This window comes from Gymnoscopelus microlampas, assembly GCF_963454915.1.
Source record: "Gymnoscopelus microlampas genome assembly, chromosome: 14".
Lineage (NCBI taxonomy): Eukaryota > Metazoa > Chordata > Actinopteri > Myctophiformes > Myctophidae > Gymnoscopelus > Gymnoscopelus microlampas.
In genome coordinates, this window is record NC_139951.1 from 41,659,090 (window position 1) to 41,683,907 (window position 24,818).

General features: G+C 41.8%; 1 protein-coding gene across 1 annotated transcript; it reads right to left on the reverse strand.

Moving 5' to 3' along the window:
- Positions 1-346: 346 nt before the first annotated feature.
- On the reverse strand, positions 347-15,528 carry LOC311059823 (cerebellar degeneration-related protein 2-like). The gene is made up of 6 exons (XM_084077903.1): positions 15,331-15,528; positions 13,954-14,066; positions 9,544-9,692; positions 7,822-7,986; positions 3,007-3,232; positions 347-1,777 (listed from the first exon to the last, which is right to left on the reverse strand). The coding sequence occupies exons 1-6, from the start codon at positions 15,413-15,415 to the stop codon at positions 1,148-1,150; spliced, it is 1,368 nt and encodes a 455-aa protein (XP_083934029.1). The 5' UTR covers positions 15,416-15,528; the 3' UTR covers positions 347-1,147.
- Between the last annotated feature and the right edge of the window lie 9,290 nt (positions 15,529-24,818).

The window sequence follows — 24,818 nt, forward strand, 5'->3', positions numbered from 1 at the left end:
TGATTTTTTTGGGGGTGAATATTTTATTATATGATATACTGTATTTAATAAATACCCTTTGTTTTGCCGTTGATTCCCCCCCCCCCCCCCCCCCCCCCCCCCACAGAATAAAATGTTTTGTGCTCATGATTCACCAGGACCCTGGATGGCTTGATTCTAGGCTTAAAATAAGTCATATAAATAAAAACAGAAAATGTCCGCCACTGCTATGCCCTATACTAGTGTCTTTTCTGTTTTCTGTTATTGTGGGGAAAGCTTTCGCAGGAAAATAGCATATCGACAAGCTCACGACGCGTAGCGTGTAACACGTAACGCTACAGATGCTGGGGTTTAAGTGGTTAAAGCTTTTTCAAGATGTGCTGGACATTCTTGAAACTGGTCAATCATAAACAACAATCATAAACAACAGGTGAGACAGGTGAGACACAGAAGGCTACCTTTTTGTTCTAGTTAGAAAAGTGTTGCATAAACAGCACATTTGATCAAATGAGCCAAGTACAAAAAAAACAAAAACAAAACAAAAACAATGATAAATGCATCTTATAAATTACTAAGATGTAAAAGTGCTATTCCATGGAAAGTATTTAAATAGGAGCTGGTTTGGCAGGGCGTTTGTTGTTGTTGTTGTTGTGAGTGAGGTAGAGTGATAGTACAGTCAAGAGGGCATCAGGCACTGCTGTTTCTGTGCAAAATGAGCCATATTGGACATAATATGAGCTGCTGGTGTTTGCCTTCTTATTGTTCCTGTGTCACTCTGATTCAAATCGGAAGCCCTTGGGACGACGCCGTTTCTAGGCAATAACCGTCTGATTTAAGACTTGGTAGCGCATCGCGTCGTGCACAGGAAATAGGCACAGGCACTCACAACGTGTGAGCTTGTAGACTGCCTATTTTCCATGCGCGACTCCACCACGCAACTAAGCAGAAATCAGGCCTAACATACAATACAGCAGGCTAACGCTAGGCTCCAGGACACTTGACTGACTTCTAAAGTCTACATTTCTATTTCACAAGCTTATTCCATTGATGGCAATTTGAGGTTCAAAGTTCTGAATGGCTTCAGCTCAGGACCTCTGCTTCTTCTGATTACAAAACAATGTCCAGCCTTTTTTGTTTCTCTTTCTTTCTTTTTTTGCATTTTTCTTAATTAACACACGAGGTGTGGAGCCACTTCATCGGCTGTGGTCTTCCCCCTGTTTTCACTCAGGTCCTCTTTGGTTTTCTGAATGCAGGTGAAGATCTCTTTGAAGAGTGCCTTGTACTCCGGCTGGTGAAAGTCGTCCTCCATGTCCTCGGCGCCCGTCCCCGCGGCCCGGCCGAGAGACAGCGCCCTGGGGCGGGCAGTCTGGACTGCCTTGTGACTCTGGTTCTCCGCGTCCTCGTCCTCCTGGTCCTGCTCTCCCTGACGGCATCGCCTCAGGAGCTCGTCGTACTTGGCCTGCAGGGCGCTGTACTGAGCATCCACCTCGTTGAGCAGCGAGATCCCGCGGTACTTCACCGTCTCGGAGCGACGCATGCACGAGCGCTCGTGGAGCCTGTAGTCCGGGACGTCGCTTTTCTGACATCCGTCGGTAAAACATTCACCATCGTAATGCAGCGGGCTTTCGTCCTCCTCGACCTCCTCTGACTCCTCCTCCATCGCGTCCTCGGAGTGGAGGAACACACAGTCGGGCGGCGTGGAGTGAGGCCCGCCGCGCCCCGTGGCATCTGAGCAGGATTCCGTACGCCAGAGTTGGCGCAGCTCGCCGGCTTCGGACTCCAGCTCGGCTAATCTAGCCTGGAAAGAAAGAAAGAAAACGATCAAGGTTTAGGAAGTGCATCGTGTTGGCACATGAAACACAGCCATGACACGTTGACAAGGCCAACAATGAGTCAGGTATCAAACTCTAGCTGGACTGTTTCCAGGTTGACCGTGCAGTGATGATGATGGGTATGATGTGCTATCGCACTGTACTTATCCTTTCTGCTGATAAGGTTATTACTACTGAATAAAGAAGGCACTGGATGATTGGAGCCAACTCGGATGACCTTTTTATTTTAATAGCAGGGTGCAAAGCACAGAGAAAAACGACAACGTTTCGATGTCGGATTACATCTTCGCCAGGTCATAAAGAAATACAGGCTACGGGTGATTTATAAACAGGTGAGAGGCAGGGGCATGCCATTCAATTAGCCAATGTCCAGAGGCCAACGATAATGAGAGGTGCACCTTTCTACACGTGGAAGATTCATTGTAATGAGAAATATCTGGATCAAAAGTTCACGAAACATCTGCATAACTGTCTAGCCTTTTGGCAGGTGCAATGGACAAAACAGGCATATAATTGAATATAATAAAATAAATCACAACACTTTAATTGTGACGTGTCGATCCTGACTATCTTCGTCAGAACAAAAGTCATACAGAAACTCAGAAATGTCTGGACAGAAATAGGTTCCTTCCATGACTTTTCATTGAGGAGAATGTGTTAACCCAATGGTTCTCAAAGTGGGGTGCAGGGACCCTCAGGGTTCCTTGAGGGGGTGCCAAATGGACCCTTACAAATCTGTAACTCTGGGAGAGTACACAAGAAACCAAACACTCTCAAGAGTTATGGCGGCCGTTTAAATAAAACTGAGAGCCACTGGATGTGCCGTCTTGTACACGTCTACATACACAGACACAGTTATCTTCCGTTCGAGTACCAACTAATTAGGGTCTCAGATTAACAGATTAAGACCTGGAACGCATCTGTGTCACTTTAGATTTCTTTGGTTATTCAAAAATAGCAGATATACAAGCTCATAGCACGGCACCGAGTGCCGCGCTATGAGCTTGTAGATCTGCTATTTTTGAAAAATCTTGAACATTTTTTTTTTGTTTTTTTTTCAAAAAACTGTTAGGATATACAAAACATTTTTAAGAATGGCCTCAGGTCTTAAAGGGTTAAAGGGTTAATGTCATTGAACACATGAAAATGTCTGAATGCACACACCCATGGCCATGGGGACATTTTGAACCTATACCTGACAGCCCTCCATCATTCGCAGCTGCTGCTCCAGAGCTGCGTTCTCGCTGGCGAGCAGGTCCGCCTCGCGCTCCGACGCCTCTCTCTGAGCGCGCTCGCTGGCCAGCTGGGTCTGCAGGGAGCGGAGGGAACGCCGGAGGGACGCCTGCTCCTCTTCGCGCCACGAGAGCTTGGGGGGCATTCGGAGGTCATCGGAGGGATCGTCGAGGTCGAAATCAGAGTACCTGAGTAGCGTCGAAAAGGTGGAGGACAACGGGAAAACAAAACAGCTAATGACACCGCTGATGACAAAACACTGTCTGTGGAAAAGGAGTTAAGATGCATTATGTAAAGTGTTTACTCATGCCAGTGAGGGAAGTTCACATTTCACATAGGAAGACAACTCAAAGTCCTTTTACATAAGGCAGAAAATGGCATTGAACACTTAACCGATTGAGACCTGAAGCCGATTCTACATGTCTCAGTATTCTGAAAAACGTATGTTTCTATATCAGTGGTGCTCAATCTTTTTCATGTCAAGGACCCCCAAAATTATATGTATTTGGCTGCGGACCCCCATCAAAATATGTTGTTCCATGGACCCCCAGAAGCAAAGATTTGAGTTAAAAATGTTCGCTTTAAAAATAAATATATTCAAAGATTTGCACACATTTTCACAATTTTTCTAAAATAGCCAAAGTGTAAAATAAAAAAAAAGCTTGTAGATCTGTTATTTTCAAAAGATTTCTATGCATTTTATACATTTGAAAACTTTGTGAAATGGGACATTCTGCATAATGAGTACTTCTACTCTTGGTACTTTAAGTACATTTTGATGTCAATACTGTACTTTTACTCAAGAACATTTTCAATTCCGCACTTTTTCATGTAACATAGTATTTCTACATTGCAGTATTGATACTTTTACTTTAGTTTTTAAAAAATGGTACTTTTTCCACCACTGATAATTATGTATAATTTTTAACCACTTTCAACCTGGTATATCTATTATTAGCATATAGGCTAAAGTTTTCCGATCTACAGTACAAGCTCACAACGCATGGTGACAGTTGGGAGTTTGTAGATGAGCTTTTTTTGAGAAAATGTTAATAAGATATTTTTTGATTCAAACTGAATGTTTTGTGGCATCCATCTCTAGAGCTGCCAGGATCCGCTGGAGGCTGCTGCCTCATCCCGGACTATGAGAAAGGTTTTCTCTAAACAAGGTTGATTTTCACTACACATACTGTACGTAAAAAGCATCAACCTGCATGAATGAAGCACCACCAAATTAATAGTTTGATGTGAAATATTCCCAGACGCATTTTCCAATAGTTTATTCGTCACGCTCCCGGTGTGCGTACTAAGGACCTTAACTCACAAGTCTCACATAGTAATGGGACTTGAATCCACATACTATTAAAATTATAATAGAAACTCATGACTGAGAGGAATGACTGTATGACTTATGGGCCTTAAACCCACATGGACTCAAACCCATATTGAAACTAGTTATAAACAAAACTCCTCTGCGGAATGATTGTATTAGTTATGCGACTTGAACCCACAACACCAAGGGACTCTAAACACATTAAAGGGATATTTCACTTTCAAATGAAAAACATTAAACAAAATGTATAAAGAAATAAATGAAAAAGTAATGGAAAAATCACACCCCCCTCAAGCATTAGAATGTCCTAATGCGTGAGGGGCCGTGATTTTTCCATTCCTTTTTTCATTTCTTTTTTATATATTCTTTAAATGTTTATTATATTTGAAAGTGAAATATCCCTTCAATATAGGATTACGGAACTCTAACCGCACACAACTATTGATATACAGTATTAAATCTCTAACACACACAATATTGAAATCAGTAGTAGAAGACCTGCTAGTTTTGCTTTTTGTTGCACGATTAAGTATATACTGGTTAACCCATTAAAAAGCAATAGAAGGAATAAAATAAGGGGATTTTCCCTTTAACATTTTAACAACACGTCAGTGTCATTAAACAGTAACACCGACGTTGGGACAGGAAGCCTGATGAAATCTAACTAAATATTTCTGTGAGAAGAATTAACACCAATATAAGTTGGCCTGTGGAGATTAGCTTCATCTAGGTGAAGGTTCAGGTCAGAGACCAAGTGATAGTAGCCTGGACTACGACCTTAAGCTCCCAGCCACATCCAGGCCAGTGGCACGGCACAGTGCTACGAGGTCAGCAGCTTGTTTTGGCGTCGGGGACTTCCGTGCTCTGGCAAGGATAAGATGAAGACCGCAGCACTAACCCGATTACACACAGAGACTGAACACAGCCTCTCAGGAGAAGAAAGATTCCACCTCCTGCTACTGGTCAGCAGGAAATTAACTAGATGCCTACTCATGCTGTGTATGTGTGTGTGTGTGTGTGTGTTTGTATTACTATACTTGTGAGGACCAAACGTTCTCACAAGTATAGTAGAATTTGAGGATAGACGTTGTGAGGACCATTTTCCTGGTCCTCGCAAGAACATTTTTTTATGGTTGATTTTTTTTTTAGATACGTTTACAATTAGAAAAATATTCAGGTTTGGGTTAGGATTAGACATTTAGAGGTTAGGTTTAGGGGTCGGGTTGTAGATTTTCCCCATTTTATACTTAGTTGTGAGGCGATGGCACACACCGTAAAATGGCCGATCTACAAGCTCACAACGTGTCGCAGCGCGACACGTTGTGAGCTTGTAGATCTGCTATTTTTCGGCTTTAGACTTGCGGTTAAAAATGCCCCAAAGAAATCATAAATCAATCATAAAATCGGCTTCCTAAAATGTTGATGTCCTCACAAGTATAGTAATACAAACGTGTGTGTGTGTGTGTGTGTGTGTGTGTGTGTGTGTGTGTGTGTGTGTGTGTGTGTGTGTGTGTGGTAAATAAATTATGCATTTATACAGTGCCCTTATCCAAAGTGCATTACATTCACCCAGTCACACACAGATGGCAGAGGAAACCATGCAAGGCATCAACCTCGCTCATCAGGAGCAGTTAGGGGTTCAGTGTCTTGCTCAAGGACACTTCGACATCAACGCAGGGGGAGTCGGGGACCGATCTGGGAACCTTCAGATTTTTACATCTTTGACAGCTAATACACCAGATGTTGTTGTGGTTGATGAAGAGTCCAGAGAAGTGCCTGTATTAGAGATAGCCTGCACCTAGAGAGGAAGCTTTTATGACCAAGGTCATTAAATACCAACCACTTCTACAGTACATAACATCGCAGAGCTGGGCTATAATAGATGCAGACTATTTGTTTTGATTTTTACTATTTGGCAGCCTGGGACATACCCACAGACTGGTTGTTAGAGGGTTTCAACAACTTGGGATGCCCAAAAAGGAGGCAAAAAGGCTGGCAAAGTATTGTGCTGTCTCTGCTATAATTGGCATCCACCACATACAGTATGGCGGAGACGCTGTTACTTATACCCATAGAGTACTGAGTGATATGCTTATTGTATCATGAAGACATATGCCATGATTTTGTGAATGTAACCTTAACCGTGTACCTTTAAAATGTGTGTCCTTGTATGCTCTCCTTTATGTGGACATGAATACATTGTTAAAATGTGTGTGTGTGTGTGTGTATATGCATGTCTCAACCATTTACCATGTAGCAGTGTTTTTCTTTCTTTCTTTTTGAGTATTTTTAGAAACTGGGAAGTAACCTTCTGTTGTTCACTATTCACACAACATGATATATCTTGTCCATAAACACTCAGCTCGTCTTGTTTTCTCCACTTGAACATTGCTGTGACAGTGTTAGACTTTGTGGGTGTTAACCTGTTAACAAAAGTCAAATTGTTGCGCTTCCTCTTTCCACCTACGTCTCCCTAACATGATTTGGCTTTACTTTTCTTCAGAACAGCCTGTAAACAGCATGAGGGCGGTTTGAAAGTATGTCACATTTGAGGTGAATTTACGATGCTAAAATAATGCAGCCAATAAATTAAGGATGTTCATGTTGTGAACAGTGGTTGAACTCTCTATGCTAATGATTGGGCATTCAGAAAGATAAACATTCCTTCAGTAAAACAAAGAAATCCCACACTGTCCCTTCAGCGTGGAATGTGTGAAGCAAACATTAGAAGTAGCAGAAGTTAAGTGACTTTGCAAACACCACTGGCCCAATGTACTGTACTCTGAAGAAACTATTTGACAATTTTAACCTGGCGTCCTAATTTTGGTTAGCTAAAATAGGCCCGGACGGCTGGCGTAACGGTCCGGGCTGCTAGGCTGCTGACAACAGCGTGTCGCGGGTTCGAATCCCGATCCCGAGAACCTTTGCTGCGTATCACTCCCCATTTCATGTCATTCTACTGTATACTATCAATAAATGCAGAAAAAGCCCCCCAAAAAAAACTGACAACGCATACAACAAGGTATAAAACAGGACTTAAATGGCCACTGTGATGTTTCTGACACAATGTGATGTTCCTTTATAGCAGTGGTTCTCAACCTGTGGTTCGGGCATGATTTTGAGAGGGGTTCCCAGATGACAGTGAAGTGTCAGTTGAAGGACTTTTTAGACTTTTTTAAGTCCATTACTGCAACAAAAGTGATCAACAAACTATACTATAAAAACTGGTCAAACATGGCCAAATTGTCAAATAATTTTTATCTGTGGAACCTAGTCAAACCAAATGTAATGCCTCAACTCCTACATTCCTCCTCCTACAAGTGCTTGTCAGGGTGGGGGTCCCCAGTTATTTTGGGGGGTCAAGGCCTGAAAAGGTTGAGAACCACTTGCTTTATAGCATGGACCACACTGGCATTTTTGGGTAAAATTAGGGTTTCTCCTCACCTGTGTTTTTTCTGCAGCTCTTTCAGACAGGACACGCTGTGAGTGCTGTAGGGTCTCCAGAGCTCTTTGTGTTTCTGTGACTGAGAGGGGCTCGTCTTCAGCTTCTCCAGCTGACGCTGCATCTCCTCCACCTGGTTCTGCAGCCCGTCCACCGTCTCCGTCAGCCTGCGTAAAACACACAGAACATCATCTAGGTCATAGGTTCTCAAAGTGGGGTCCGAGGACCCCCAGGGGTACTTGAGGGGGTTCCAGGGGGTCCCCAGCTAAATGATGGACAGGGACCAAATGGACCCTTATGGGTCTGTAACTCTGAGAGTGTACAAATGGAACCAAATGGACCCTAACGGGTCCATTTGTACACTCTCAGAGTTAAATTAACATTGATTTTACAATATGAATTGGGGTCCCAGAGACATACATGCCATTAAATGGGGGTCCGTAGCCTAATGCATGTCAAACTGGGGGTCCTTGAAATTAAAATGGCTGAAATCACTGCTAGAGAGCCGTAAAAATCTTCTATTATGGGGGTCACTGGCTTATCTTTTCAAATGGGGGTCCACGGTCTAATAAGTGTCTATTTGGGGGTCCTTGGTACGAAAAAGTTTGAGAAGCACTGATCTAGGTCAACGAGACACACCAAGACTGAGGAAAGATGTGCATAAATATTGTGCACATCTGTGTCCCTGCCTAATCAAGGTGTTCATCCACTACACGACTTGTGTAACCGGTAAAGGCCCTTGTACTCAGACTCCGGTGCAATGGTACATTTTTAAACACATTATAATAGATTTTAGCTATAATATATATAGCAACATACGTTTTTCGGTGGTTCTCAAAAATAGCAGATATACAAGCTTATACAAAGCTATACAGCGCGTCACTTCGTGCCACGCTGCAAGTATATATAATCTTTATTCCAGACTCATGCGTCCATATAAAAAGAAAAGACATCACATAAATAAGTATGTAAGCATGTACATCTGCTAACATTTTTTGAAAAATCTTGAAAGTGTCTTGATGTTTTTTAAACACAAACCGTCGCAGACGGCAATTTCGGAGTAGATGTGCAAGAGGTAACATTTTTGTCATCTGTTTTGTTCGTTCTAGCTCTGTGTTGAAGGGGCTTAGCCCTTGTTTTCTGAACTCACTCGTTTCTGAAAAGTGCTTTTCCCATTGGAACGATAATTGACATTTTGTCTCAATAAAATAAAAAAATAAAAACAACATAAGCAGCTTTTTATGAACTTAACTGTGAGTGTCTGTCCACAGCAGTGGACCCAAAGTGTCCATTTTTATACGAGAAATCAGAGTTAAATGCGGTCCAACTTGACCATCCCAGTGGCCTGCCATTGCATTCGCCGAAAAGGAAAGTGGTCTTGTAGGGCTGGCTTTAGGCCCGTCACAATTATCACATAATCGTCTAATCGCAAATATTTGAGATAATCGCAATTATTCGTCATAATCGTTTCCATGTTGAAAAAAATTCACACATTTTCAAACGCGTTGTAAGCTTTACATCAGCTATTTCTGCTTTTCTTCTTACAATAATGTATTTGAATATTTCAGTTATTCGTCATATCTGCCCTGTGCGATTTTTGATTACGAAGCCTAAGAGGCTTCATATATGTTCCAATGTGCCAAACACACAATTAAATCATTAGTCGCAATTATTTGAGTGGCAATTAATCGTCAACTTAAATTTGTAATCGTGGCAGCCCTTACCCCTGGATCTTCACCTGGGCGGCCCGGTTGTCTTGACTCAGCTTGCGGTTGCTCTGCTCCAGCTCCCTGGAGGACACGTCCAGCTGCTCGTACACTTTGGCATGCTGGTCATTCACCTGCCTCAACTGGTCCACCTGCTTAGTAAGATACTAGAGAGACAGAGAGAGAGAGAGACAGAAAGAGAGAGGGAGAGACAGAGAGTGGGAGGAGAGGAAGTGATTAAATAGAACAGGAAGGAGAGGAAGCGCATTACTAATTACCGTAAATCCTCTAATAGTGACCCAGGCTTTTATTTGTTTCAACTGTAGCGGGTACCAGGTTTTTATTGAAAGGAGGCATATATAAGAGAGGCCTATATTTCTATTTTTATAATATGTATTTTTATTATATATATATATATATATATATATATATATATATATATATATATATATATATATATATATATATATATATATATATATATATATTAAAAAGAGGCTTGTATTAGAAGAGAGGCTTTTAATTGCCCCCAGTCATAAATAGAGAGTCAGTTTTTAATTTAATAGAGGTCACTATTAGAGGATTTACAGTATGGTTTATGCTAATGCATTCTATTGTATTCTATGTACAGTATTCATAAATCTTTCCGATTTTCTATCTTTATCTTTTTTGTTAAGATGCCCATTTGTTTACAAAATGGTCTAGCTCTGACAGCTGGGTGCCCACAGCCTTTACACCCTTACAGTTCCATTTGGTTCCAGTTGTACACTCTCAGAGTTATAGACCTGTAAGGGTCCATTTGGTTTCTAACAATCAATCATTTTGCTCATATTTGCACAAATATTAATTTATTTATGTATTTATATATATTTATTGAGAACTGAACAGGGACTGTTTTTACTTTGCTGATTGCAAGTAAGAGAAAGAAAGGGACCAGTAGATGGACTTCAAAATAAAACCCATGATGACTAATCATAGTACAAGTCTCTCTCAGTGCAAGTCTTATTTGCATAGTCTTAGTTACTACTAGCCACTTGTCACTGCTGGGGAAGATGAAAGCTCTGCCAGATGAATGGATTCTATTTTTGGCTCGCTCAGATTCACCTTTTTACAACGTGAATGCCATGCACTATGGAAGTACCAATCTTTCAATCATCAGTTGCAGCACAGTGGTAAGTCTTGTGGATTGCGCTCCTCTCACTCTCTCTTCTCACCCCTTGCTACACGTGCATTTGTGTTAGCCAAGCCCACAGCTGTTGTGGTATGATAATGGGTGGGAGGGTATGTTTTTAGGTACGTCATAAAAAAAAACACTGTTTTTCAATTGGGCTTTTTAACACAAAAGCTTTCAGCCCACAGAAAGAGACCAAAAATACACAGAAAACATCCTTGCACATTATAGAATATAGCCACACCAGGGGGTCTATTAGAGGAATGTAAACTTCACACATAAGAGACTTAATCAACAGAGAAAGTAAACAAATCATGGCACCCCATCTTTAAGAAATGTGTGTAAAATAATTGGCCTGAGGCCAACCTTAATTGCTGAGCAGCATATTTATCTATTAACGTTTGTCTGCAACCCTGTCAGAAGCCCTCGCTAGCTACTCTTGGGACCTCTGCATTTGGAAGTGTGACTTCTCAGGAATGTAGAACCTCACCAGGACAACCATAAGGGCAGGTCATTCTCATCAAGAGCTGAATGTCTCGAACAGCTTTCATTTAGACAAGAGCTGCTTGGATAGTCACAGAGACACAATGAATGGTGTCCGGTTCAAATTGCGCAAGCACCTCTGTGTGTTTCTCTCCACTCTCTCGCTACCTTTCTACCCCACGGAGAGCACTTTATCTTATCAGCTGAAGTAGCGAGGACAGACACATTGAACCTTCAGCTGTCTTATTTGCCTGTCGAACAGCCACAGACAGCAGAAACACTAAACAACAACTTTGCAAAATGATAACAGACCTAACATTAGTGTTATCAATCATGAACAATGTTCGGGGTCAAACTATACCACAGAGAAGCGACCCCCGCTTTCCCACCGGATCGTAGTAACTTCAACTTGGCGACGGCCCTAGTCACTGCGTCGTTTAGGTTCAAGATAATAGATTACATAACTTTTCATATGCTATTGGCTATTTGTGTTCTTTTTAGAAATAATGAAAATCCACTTATGTAGGAGAATAACAAAATGTCCCAAAAATATAAAAAGCTAATCCTATGGAAAGCCTATCATATGTTAGTTTACGTTAGTTTTACTCATGATACAATTTGACTTTCATAGCAGATACATGTGCAAGATAATCCCCACATACAGTACAACAAAAATGTCAGTCGTAAGTAGCCTAATAAATTATTAGTAAAAAATCCAACTTCACTGTAGTAGCCTTTTCATAAATGATATTTGTACTTAGGCTGTCGTGAATGTTTATATTTAGAAAAACAAAAGTAGTAGTAGTAGTTGTGAATTAGCAAACAAGACATTTAGACATTAGCAGATTCCTTTATCCTCATCTCAAGCGCTAAAGCAAACAACTGTTTTCGCAAGGTTTTATTTTTGTTGTTTCTCATAAGCGTACATCCTTCAACAACACAGCCGTCTGCCCAAGCTCAGTGGCAAAAGCGGGTGCGTGACAGAGGAAGTGCATTTGGTGAGTGGATACTGAATTCAATTGCATTCAATTTTTTTATTGAGAGATATATATATATATATATATATCATATTCCCATGTCTTGATTCTGCTGCTGGCAGCTATTAACAACCACATTTCCAAAGAGAGGTTTTCCAGTACCTTATCTCATACTTTTCTTATCTCATGAGCTTGATTCAAGCGCGTCATGCCAGACAGTACATGTGCTTTAGCCCGCTGATCCACTGCGGTCAGGCCTTTAAGTAATTACTATGCTCTCTCTGCAGAGCTTCGGTGACACAGGGGAGGATTTAGCACCAGGCACCCTGCTGGGCTGACCCTACTCACAGACACTGAACTCAGATCACATCTAGAGATGAGAGAAGCTCCTGCTAGATGCTGTGCAGAGTGTGTTCCTAACTACAATCAGCACACAATCAGCACATCGTGTGTCAATGGATAAAGTAGATATGTACAATCTGTAATCTTGGTACAAAAGATCGCCTTGTATTTAGGGCTGTCACGATTGTGAAATTTTACATGACGATTAATTGTCACACAAATGATTGCGATTAACGATTTAATTGTGTTTTTGTCACTGAACACTGTTTTTAGGCTTTGATGTTGCACAGGTGCGGATTTGACAAATAACTTAAATATATATGAAATGACTGACATTTAATAACATGGAAATAGCCGATCTACAAGCTCAACACATAACGGCGCGTTGTGAGCTTGTAGATCTGCTATTTCCACTATTTTATGAAAGTGATTATCTCAAATAATTGCGCTTAGGGCAATTATGTAATAATTGTGACAGGCCTACTTGTATTGATGTTTTGGTCAAAGGTTAGAACTGAAAACCTGCCTATAGGTGCCATTCTTTATCTACTCCAGACAACAGACAAGATGAAAGGGTCGAGGTTGGGACGACAAGTGTCCTCAAACAAGGTTTTAGGACGCAATGAGACCTATGATAATATTAATAATAATAATAAAACTTTATTTGTATAGCACCTTTCGTACAGGGTTGGAGTTCAAAGTGCTTCACAGACAGGACATCATTCAAATACTTCACAATTAAGAGAGATAAGTCAGATATAGAAATTAACATAGCAAACACTAGGCAAAAACACAGAATATACATGGAATCATGGGCATAAGAAGACGGGCATAAATAAGGTGAGGAACCATATAAGGTGCTATGATAGGGGCCTGCAGGGTGCGTAATGGGACCAGTTGACATTGACACACAATCTACAGCAACGATTAAACGGGCGAGAATGGATAAAGTAATGCAAACAAGAAGAGGGCAGAGTCAATAAAGTGCAATGAAAAACACTTCTTGAAGCTTAAGTGCTGCTGCAACAACCATTTTCTTTTACCAGGAACACCCGATTAATAACGTCCCTGACCTAACCAGTGGCCCTGCCAACCCAAAAGGGCCATGATTGGTGGGTACAGTAGTAGCTAGGCAGCAGAATAGGGTGTACTGAATCTGATGGATAACATACAAAATATGTGCAGTATATAAATACAGAGGCATACTGACATATAAGCGTATACACTGACTGTGACCAGAAAAAACAGATCCTTCTATTTTGGATTGTGGACTTTATGTCATGTCCAGCTTTATGTATTATCTTATCTTCATTATCTCAGCTCTAACTATTGCAGTTAACACCCCCCCCCCTCCCAGGGGATCAATGAAATGCAATCTAATCAAGGTGGGTGCTAGCTAGGTAGATTAATAATAGCTAGAGGGACAGACAGACGGATCTATTTTTGAGTGTGTACCTCAATCTCCTGCAGTTGCTCCCGGTTGGTGGAGTACATCTGCTGTAGGCCCTGCTCCAGCTCCCTGTTGCGCTCCAGAAGGGTCTTTCCCAGCTCCGCTGCCAGGTGCAGATCTGGAGGGGAGAGAGAGGACATGAACCCAAACCACCACCCACAAAAACATAGCTATTAGCGATTTCTATGAGTTGGGAGCTTGTAGATCGGCAATTTTGACCAAGTTAGCCTATAATGACATGCCCAGAACAGGGGCTGATTATCAATTTAAATATCAATTATTTTTCATAATCGATTAAGTTGATTAACTGTTGAATACTTTATTTAGAAATTTGCAGAAAAAAAGCACAATAAAGTACAGTTTACATACAAGGTCAAATAGGACTGAAAAGCCCATGAAAGCCTAATGACTTGTTTCAAATGGGGTCCCCATGTACTCAATGCATAGTGAATGTACCCCTACACTCAAAGATCAATGTTTAATCTCGCTGATGGGAGAGAATGGAGACTATTAGGGCCAATTGTAGTGGTTGTGGTGCTGTCTGTAGCCTTCTAATACACAGAAACACACCAGGGCTTTGCTCAGCCTTTAGGCAGACATTAGTGTCAACAATGTTTCTGGGTTTGTTTGTTACAGCTTTTCTTTTCAGTGTAGCACCTCTTCTCTTTGTTTTATCAAGCCATTGCACACACACACACACACACACACACACACACACACACACACACACACACACACACACACACACACACACACACACACACACACACACACACACACACACACACAGCAAGGAATTTGTTGTAGAATCTGACTGCTCAGGAGGATAATGTCAAAATGACACAATTGAGATCTAGAGGCAAATGTACTGTTGCTGGCCCCACTTTTGTCAATCTTTCTGAAATGACAAAGGCCTATTGTGTCAATACAACCATAAAATAAAAATAAATTAAAAAAAGAGCAAACATAATGACAATTAACACATGTATGTGTGAGCCTATACCTTTTCAATTTGCCGCATACAGTACTGCCTATATGAATATAATTGCTTGCACCTGCCTTTCCAGGGGTTAATACCTTCATGGGTGAATACTTCCTCAAACCATTTCACTACAAACGTTTCAAACATGATTTTTTACAGGATGCTGATCATCACATGGAGTCAGTGTCTGATCTATTCAGTATCAGTGGAATTATTCACCTATAAATGAAGGTAACCCTGCCTTTTAGGCAGGGTTACCTTCATTTATAGGTGAATAATTCCTCCACCGTTTCATGACAAACATAGAATTGATCATCATGGATCAAGTGGATCAAGGTGTGCAGCAGACAGTGAACCAGCAAGAGACAAAAGGAACACATTTTAAACGCATAATAGCTACCATGTTCCAGGTCCTGCTGCTTGCTGTACCACGGTTCCTCTTCCTTCACTTCAAATTCCTCCTCCACGATCATGTCTGCAAGCATCTTGTCTTCACTCCGTCTAACTACTGCCCTAAACACTAACTAACTCATTCACACTGTTTACACCTAGTAGTCTAGTCTCTTCCCCCTAGCAGCACTTATCATTTATCTTCTTGTTATTTTGTTCTTATTGTGTTGTGTGCTGTGCTGTGCACCCTTGGGTGTCGCTCCGTCTCCTTGCGGTCTAACCGGCGTTCTGAGTGTGTGGAGGCGTTGTTGCACAGAAAGTGGTGACCTGTCGAATAGTGTCTCTAGAGGTCGCTGTTCATGTCCTTCCTGTCTTGCCATATTCGTCTAGTCTTTTGTTTAATTCTGTGAGAGAGATATATCTAGTTTTTTTTTTAACCCGTTAAGACCTGAGGCCGATTCTACAGATGTCTTCTAAATCCTGATCCTTAAAAAAAAACGTATATTTCAGTGGTGGTTCAGGTTCTCAAACTTTATAGGACCCCCAAATGTATATGTATTTGGCCACTGACCCCCATCTCAAAAAAACTTTTTTCCAGGGACCCCCAGAAGCAAAGATTTTAGTTTAAAATGTTCTCTTTAAAATATGTATATATTCAAAGATTTGCAAAAATGTTCAAGATTTTTCAAAAATAGCAGATCTACAAGCTCATAGCGCGGCACAAAGTGACGCGCTATGAGCTTGTATGCTATTTTTGAATAGCCAACCTATGTGCTATATATAGCTACACAGATGCTGACACACTTTACAGGTTTTGGGAAAACAACAATAACAATAACGCGTATCATGTAAAACAATTTCACGTAAACCGACACGACTGCTGTTTCATGGGCATTGCAACAGAATATACTAGGCTATTTACAGTTAATTGGCCAGCCTACTGTAATGTAGTCCATCTGAAAACAATACAAAAAGGCCTTCAGCCTTTCATAACATGACCTGACTGGAATATGTGAACCAGTTTACACAAGTGACACAATATTTGCTGACTCATTACTTGCCGTTGTTGTTTTTTTGTTTGTTTTTTCATTTATATTTGATTAAGATTTCTTTCAAATACAGCTATAACAGAAGACAGTTCAATCCTTCAGGGTATAGGATAGGAACTAATGTGATGAGGATGGAACATGGGCAATCTTCCATAAGAATAATAGTAGATCATATTAAATACAAAATAAGCTTGCTCATTAGAATCAGAATTATTTATATCTGTCTGTCTGTAAGTGGGCCTTGTTCCCACCCCAAACACTAACAACACTTTCAGATAACACTCCATCCTTAAGTAAGTGTTACAATAATGCTAGAAATTGAGATATAGCAAGTGCTGAACCAACTCTAAAGATTAACCATGGTTACACTGATTAAATTATTGATGTTTTTATTGAAGAACAAAATCCATACACATGACCACTGTACACATCTGATCTGTCAGCAGAGACATCCAGATACACGTGTAATCAATAACACATTCATATAAACATACAATGCGCTAAACCATTGGTTCTCAAGCCTTTTCAATTCAAGGACCCCAAAATTGATATATATTTGGTTGCGGACCCCCATTTGAAAAGGTTCTGTGCCAGGGAGCCCAGAAGAGAAGATGGCTTATAAAAAGAATCTAAATTATTCAAATGTCCTAACATTTTCAATATTTATATAATATAAAATTATATATATATAAGATTTTTATTAAAAAGCAGGTGTACAAATTGCAGCTTGTAGATCTGCTATTTTTGAATAGCAAAAATGTAAATGAAAAGGACCAATGACCCCACTTTGAGAACCACTGTGCTAGACAAGCAAAGAACAACAGCATGATTATTTTAGGGTAGGCTTTGTGCCGAAGCCAGATATTTGCCATTTTTGCTACAATGTTATGATATCTAACCAAAATTAGCAATGAAGATAGATGTTACATGCCTAGGCTACTCTGCAGAAGAGACCTTGCTGAAATGTTATAAATACATAAATAGAAGAAAAAGTTAACTAGCCAAAAGATTGCAAAACAGCGACCCCTGGTGTCACAGCATTAGATAAGTCGCCAGTTTGGATGTAACGCCAGTCAGGAGCGCTGATGATGAAAGTGTGCAACCTGCACCGTCTGCTCTGTGATTGGTCCTCTCCTTGGTAACTGTCTTCCGCAGTAGTGGAGCTCTGTACTGCAGCTCAGTGGTGGAAACTAAAGTAACTAGTACATTTACTCAAGTACTGTACATAAGTACAGTTTTGAGGTAGCCTATAGCAGGGGTCTTCAACCTTTTCAGGCCAAGGACCCCCTAGCTGAGACAGAGATGAATCAGGGACCCCCTCTATATTGTATAAAATTGTGTTTCAGAATTAAACTTTTTTTTGGTTTACTTGGTCTGCTCTTTTTTCCCTTTACACCTATACCTCTTTGGCAAAAATAGCAGATCTACAAGCTCACAGTAGATCGGCTATTTTTGGCTAAAGTTCTCCTCAGAAAAAGGATGTTAGAGTTCAAGTGGTTAAGGTAAAAAAAACAAATCCTATCACACAAAGATTTGGCGGACCCCCTGTAGTAACTCTGAGGACCCCCTAGGGGTCCCGGACCCCCTGTTGAAGACCCCTGGCCTATAGGCTTTATAGGCTTTTTCCAATTTTCAATACTTGTATGCTTACTACACTACATCTCAGAGGCAAATATTGTACTTTTTACTCCACTACAATTATTTGAAAACTACAGTACTAGTACCTACTAGCCATTTGTTGATTTTGAGTATTATTACAAAACATTCATTAAACACTTCAGCCCTGTATAGCCTAGGCCTATACTTCGGCTATTTGAAAATAGCCGAGCTTGTAGATCTGCTATTTTCAAAATATGTTTATACATTTTACATAATTTGATTGCAGATTTCACATAAGCAGCTATTGTGGAAGACGTCAACCTTTCTCATATCCTGTTTTGTTTCTCTCCAGGCCAGCACTCAGAGCCATACAGCAGGACAGCCTCAACATTGCTGTTGTGGAGCCTGATCTTAGTTTTGAGGCTATATTGTTTGGACTTTCAGATGTTGCGAAAATGACTGAAAGCCCCTCTTGCTTTGTGTGAGACGAGTCTTGATGTCTTTTTGCTTTCCACTTTCACTGCTTCCAAGGTATGTAAAGAAGTCTTAAACACATTCCTTCCAACACCTCTCCATCGATGGTGATTGGAGGTGCTGTTGGGGTATTGATGCACATGACCTGGGTCTTTTTCTGGTTGATGTACAGACCAGTTCCCTTTGCATAATTGCTTAGACGATCAGACTTTTCCTGGAGGTGGCTTCGAGTGGATGACATGCCCGGTCGTCTGCAAAGTCAAGGTCTTCCATAAAAGAGAACAGGGTCCATTGGATTCCACGGGGACGGTCTGATGTTGTTTGACGCATCACCCAGCCGATGGCAGTTAGAAACAGAATAAGGGAGAGGATGCAGCCTTGGCTTACTCCAGATTTGATGGGAAATGACTTTGTCAAGGTGTTATCAAGGATGACACTGCATTCAAAATGTTCATAGAATTTCCCAATGATGTTGACAATTTTGGAAGGTATTCCATATGCCCGTAGGATCTTCCACACGCTCTTGCGATGAACACTGTCAAATGCCTTCTTAAAGTCAATGAAGTTAATATACAAGGGCCAAGGGGGCATTCCACTCAAAACTGTTTAATGATGATGCATAAAGTAAAGATCTGATTGATACAACCTCGACCATTGCGAAATCCTGCCTGTTCCTCTCTTAGCTTATCAAATCTCTTGAGAAGAATTCTACAAAAGACCTTGCTAGGGACGGACAGAAGTGTTCTGCCTCGCCAGCTATGTAAATATACCATTTGCCAGCTGTATAAATATACCATTTACCATTTACCTTGATTGCCGTTTGTACTTCAGCTTGGGAGGGAGGATCGGCGTTAATGGCAATGTCATCCAAAGGATCTGGATCTGCAGGCTCTTCAGGTTCTGGTCCATGGAGCACTTCTTCAAAGTGTTGAGCCCATCTTTCAGCGTGTTCCCTTTCAGTTGTTATCAGTTAACCTGGTTTATCCTTAACTAGTTTAGTGTAGATGTTCCTTGGACCGCTTAGCTGTTTGGTGATCCTATTATACTATACTTAGTTGTCCAATAGCTGCAGCCATCTCTTTTTAACTTGCCACGTTCTCCGCAAAGGCTCTCTTATTCCTTCGGGCACTCCTCTTGACCACTAAATCTCTCACCTTGTACTCTTTCTTTGCACATTCAGTTAGCCTGGGCGACTATTTTCAAAAAATCTTTGTATAATCTTTGTAATATTTGGTTCCATTTGAACACATTTTCTTTACAGTAGTACTTACTTACTTCCCATCATATGGGGCCAACATTCCTTGAAGGGCCCAGATGAGACAAGACATGAAAGTCAGTGTGGCACAGTCAAGCACTAGCAGTTGATATTACACATAGCCTACTGTCTTTGACCACAAGGTGGCGGTGGCGTTGCACGTATTGGTGAGTTTCAACCTGCTCTAAAAGTCCTTGAGGAAAATATTCTGCACATAACATCGTTAGTCTCTCTCTCTCTCTCTCTCACACACACACACACACACACGCACACGCACACGCACACAATCTAAATTATTTGTATGCCCAAACCACTTGCACTAAAAAACATCAGAGGTTCAACAATAGCTCAGAATTATTCAAGGATGCCTTCAAGCCACACGCTACCCCACAAGGACCAAATGTCATTACTGCACATAATTAACATCTGCGTATACAGTGTATGACTGTCCAAGATAAGTACAACACACGCAAGCACGCACGCACGCACGCACACACACACACACACACACACACACACACACACACACACACACACACACACACACACACACACACACACACACACACACACACACACACACACGTTTGTATTACTATACTTGTGAGGACATCAGTCATCATTTTAGGACAATTTCATCAATACCATTTATTTTTCTTTCTTTTCTTTTTTTGTCTGCCATTTTTAGCCCTAACCCAAAGCCGTAAATATCAGATCTTACAACAGCTCACAACGTTGTGAGCTGTTGTAGATCTGCTATTTTCTGTGTCTGTGTCACTGGCACACACACAACTAATTATAAATCTGGCATAACTCCAACCTTAACCCCTAAACATAACCAAATGTCTAATCCTAACCCTAACCTCAATATTTTCCTAATTGTAAACCTAACTCCCCAAAAATCCTTTTTAACCATAAAACAACCATTTATCTTGTGAGGACCAGGACAATTGTCCTCACAATTTCTCAAATTCTATCATACTTTTTATCCTCACAAGTACAGTGATGCATGCACACACACACACACACACACACACACACACACACACACACACACACACACACACACACACACACACACACACACACACACACACACACACACACACACACACACACACACACACACCTGTCCCCCGCATTATGTTTACCCTCTCCTCCATCTGGCAGAGGCACAAACACAAACACGGCAAACAGAACACATCCCCCCATAGTGGCTGCTATCTCTGAGCCACATCCGTGCCAGCGGCACACACACACACACACACACACACACACACACACACACACACACACACACACACACACACACACACACACACACACACACACACACCACGAGTCATGATAAATGATCAGCAAGCTGCTCGCCCAGGGGAGGAGGATGGGTATACAGCATTAACCTCTTCTCTCTCTCTCTCCCTTCCCTTCGTGTAGGCTACTTTCTAAACTAGTGCGACACATATATAAATATAATTCCTCTGTGTGTTGATGCTGAGTGGATGAATGAGGCGGGTGCATGGTGGTGGTCTATTGCTCTACTCTGAGTCAGTGGTTCTCAACCTTCCTAGGCCGTGCCCCCCCCCCCCCCCCCCCCCCACAAATAATCATATTTATTTGAACTGGGGACCCCCCTACCCTGACAAGCTCTTGGAATAGGCTCTATGCAAAGCAGCCATATTGGAAAGAAATTGGGCCTCTTCTTACTTCGTTCACAGGTGTTACCAATGATACTAATGAAGGCTCTGTTCCATTCTGGTCAGGGTGCTGATATCGTGCATGGTGGCTCACTAGAAACACTCCATTTTGGTTCCCAGATGGCCCTGTTATGGTGGGTGTGTAACTCTGAGAGTGTACAAATGGAACCAAATGGACCCGTAAGGGTCCATTTGGTTCCATTTGTACACTCTCAGAGTTATGGGGGCCCTTGAAAATAAGACAACCACTATGCCACACTAAATGGAACAGAGCCTTAATTAGTATAATTGGTAACACCTGTGAAGGAAGTAAGGAAGGGGCCCAATTCATTCCCAATATAGCTGCTGTGCATAGAGCCTATCGTAGGAGTTGAGGCATTACATTTTGTTTGACTCGGTTCCACAGATAAATATTGCGAAAATGGCAGGTCTATCGGCTATTGTCAACATTTTTACCTTTACCACCCCATTATTTGACCATTTGGCCAATGTTTGACCATTTTTTTAATAGTTTAGTTAGTTGATTACTTTTGATGCAGTAATGGTCTTTTTTATTTCATTAAATCTTTCTTTTATGTATTAAAAAGATCTTAAAAGTCTTTAAATTATTCTTAAATCAACTTGTTGTTTATTTGTGAGAGGACCGCAATGTAAATAAGTGCTGGACTTTATTGTGTTTTATCTTCGCACATCTATTAACCAACACGTATGATTTGTGGTTATTTGCAATTTAAATACAGTGAATCCATCAATCAATCAATGAAATCAAAGCGAGGGCAGAATCTTTGTTAAAATTGCTTCTTAAAACACAGCTTTTCAGAAATGCTTGCTTGTGTTTTTATGCTGTTTTGTATTTATTTGGCCTTGACACACACACACACACACACACACACACACACACACACACACACACACACACACACACACACACACACACACACACACACACACACACACACACACACACACACACACACACACACACACACACACACACACACACAGGAGCTGCTAAGGAAACACTCAACACCTTGCTCAACAGCGTATCAGCGATCATCCGTCTGAAGTTGAATTTCAAGCCATGGACAGCATTTCAGTCCAGACTAGAGCAGTACAGCTAAGCAGGTCACTTATATTTGCCTCTCCATCCTTCACGCTCCTGCAGCTCCTTTCCTTCAATGTGCGTTCTATTTCTAACAAGCATGGTGGGTTCTCTCTCTCTCTCCATGTCTTCCTGTAGCCTTTGTGTCGTAGTGACAGCCTGTGAGATGACAGACAGCATAACAATTCCCTTTCACAGCAAATATGCATTTATGAATGATAAGCGATGGGTGCCTGTGATCCTTCTGCAGTGCTGTCACCTTGTTTACATGCTTATCGACAAGACGTTTTGCCTGTATTCCCCTTTTTTTTTTCTTCTTCATTTTCAACTCTATGATATGCAGTTTCAACCTGGATTCCCCATTTATGGTATCAAACATAGTGAAAATAGCAGATCCACAAGCTACAGCACATCGCAATGCGTGGCGTTGTGAGCTTGTAGATTGGCTATCGATCTATTAATTCACAAAACGATGTGTGTGTGTGTGTGTGTGTGTGTGTGTGTGTGTGTGTGTGTGTGTGTGTGTGTGTGTGTGTGTGTGTGTGTGTGTGTGTCTGCTTGCCCCAGGCTGGGCATAACTTGGACACCGTTCGACTTCAAACTTGGCATGTGTGTCGCCAGAGACCCAGGGATGGTTTGCGTTGACTTGAGTCACACTGGTGATTTGTCCAGAACCGAAAACCCACAAACATCTGTATCTTTATGTGCGTCTGTCTGCGCACAAAACCGTGAAACCGTCTAGCTGATCGAATAGATATGGGAGATGCGAGTGATGCAAGCGAGGCGTCTGGCAAGTCTGCCTGGGTCCCTTGTATACCCATATATGGAGATCCCTGATGTCATCACTATGACACCATAGTACTGACATCATAGACTAGCCTACGTCAGCAGTGGTTCTCCGATTGTTTTATTTCAAGAACCCCCCCACCCCGTAATTCTACACTCTCAGAGTTACAAACCTGCAAGGGTCCATTTGGCAACCGGAACGCTCGCCCCAAATCACGCTCACCCCTATATTTTTTGCGGACTGCTCACACCCAACGGTTCTTGAACTTGTTTTACTGAGGATAAGGTTACGCATTTGTACTGAGTTACTGTATACGTTTAGGAATAAGGATAGGTTAGGCATACTTTTACTGAGGTTACGTTTAGGAATAAGGATAGGTAGGTTAGGCATACTTTTACTGAGGTTACGTTCAGGAATAAGGATAGGTTAGGCATACTTTTACTGAGGTTACGTTTAGGAATACCTGGCTGGTGGCGACCGTTCCGAGGTCGCTGGATTTGACCCGGGGCGAGCGTTCTTGTATTCCCTCAAGGAACCCCGAGGGTCCCTGGACCCCACTCTACGTAGTAATGTAACGGGTACAACGAGTAGTCTGAACAACAAAGTACCACAGGTTTAGCATTACCGGGTTGGAGCATGCTGCATGTATTCCCAACTCTCATTGTTCCCGAGTATGGCACCGGCCTAGTTTTATAAATTAGGGGCTAGACTGAAAGGGGACTCCCCCCCACCCACCCATTCCCTCTCTCGTTCCCACTGTTTCTCTCTCTCTCACTAACTCGATCTGTGATGATTAGGCCTACAAGTGTATCTCAAATGCGGACAGGGGGGGGGGTGAATCACATTTTCTCCACTGCAGTGAATTAATCTTCTGAAAGTGCATTGCAAGAGTGTGAGAGAGAGAGAGAGAGAGAGAGAGAGAGAGAGAGAGAGAGAGAGAGAGAGGGAGAAGGGAGGAAGTCAGATAAAGAAACGCAGGAAATTGAAACAGCGAGAAACAGGTGAGATAGAGAGAGAGAGAACAGCGGATGATCACCGCTGTGCTCACTAACCCATTCACGGAGCAGATACCTCTCAACTCCGTATCTCAACTTTGTATGTGTTTCCGTAAATTAACGGCCTACTCCATCATACAAGAGTATGCACAAAAGTAGTGAAAATAGCAGATCTACAAGCTCACAACGCACCGCAGTGCGGCGCGTTGTGAGTTTGTCGATCGGATATTTTCTCTACTTTTTAATATTTTTTAAAAAGGAACGTTTTTTCGGGAGATACAAGGTTTCCACCTGGCAGCAGGGACATCTTTCCCTCTCTGTGCGATAGCCAGCCATTCAGCCAGCCAGCCAATCAGCCAGGCAGGCAGTGTGGCAGGCCTTGGTAATGGTGTGTGGTGCTGGCAGGGGAGAGGACAGGCACGGTGACATTCTGGGACGGCAGCAGCCAGTAATGAGTCGTTAAAATGAGAGAGATTTGGGGCATTACTCAGCCGTTACCATACCAACTGTGCTAGCCGTTGGGGGATTGGTTCCTATCTC

Excerpts from the sequence above, each read along its gene's own strand:
- LOC311059823 (XM_084077903.1), bottom strand. The coding sequence starts at position 15,415 with ATGCTTGCAGACATGATCGTGGAGGAGGAATTTGAAGTGAAGGAAGAG. Across the intron at positions 9,693-13,953 it reads AGCAACTGCAGGAGATTGAG|TATCTTACTAAGCAGGTGGA; the intron begins GTACACACTCAA and ends CTGTCTCTCTAG. Across the intron at positions 7,987-9,543 it reads GCCCAGGTGAAGATCCAGGG|GCTGACGGAGACGGTGGACG; the intron begins GTAAGGGCTGCC and ends TGTTTTACGCAG.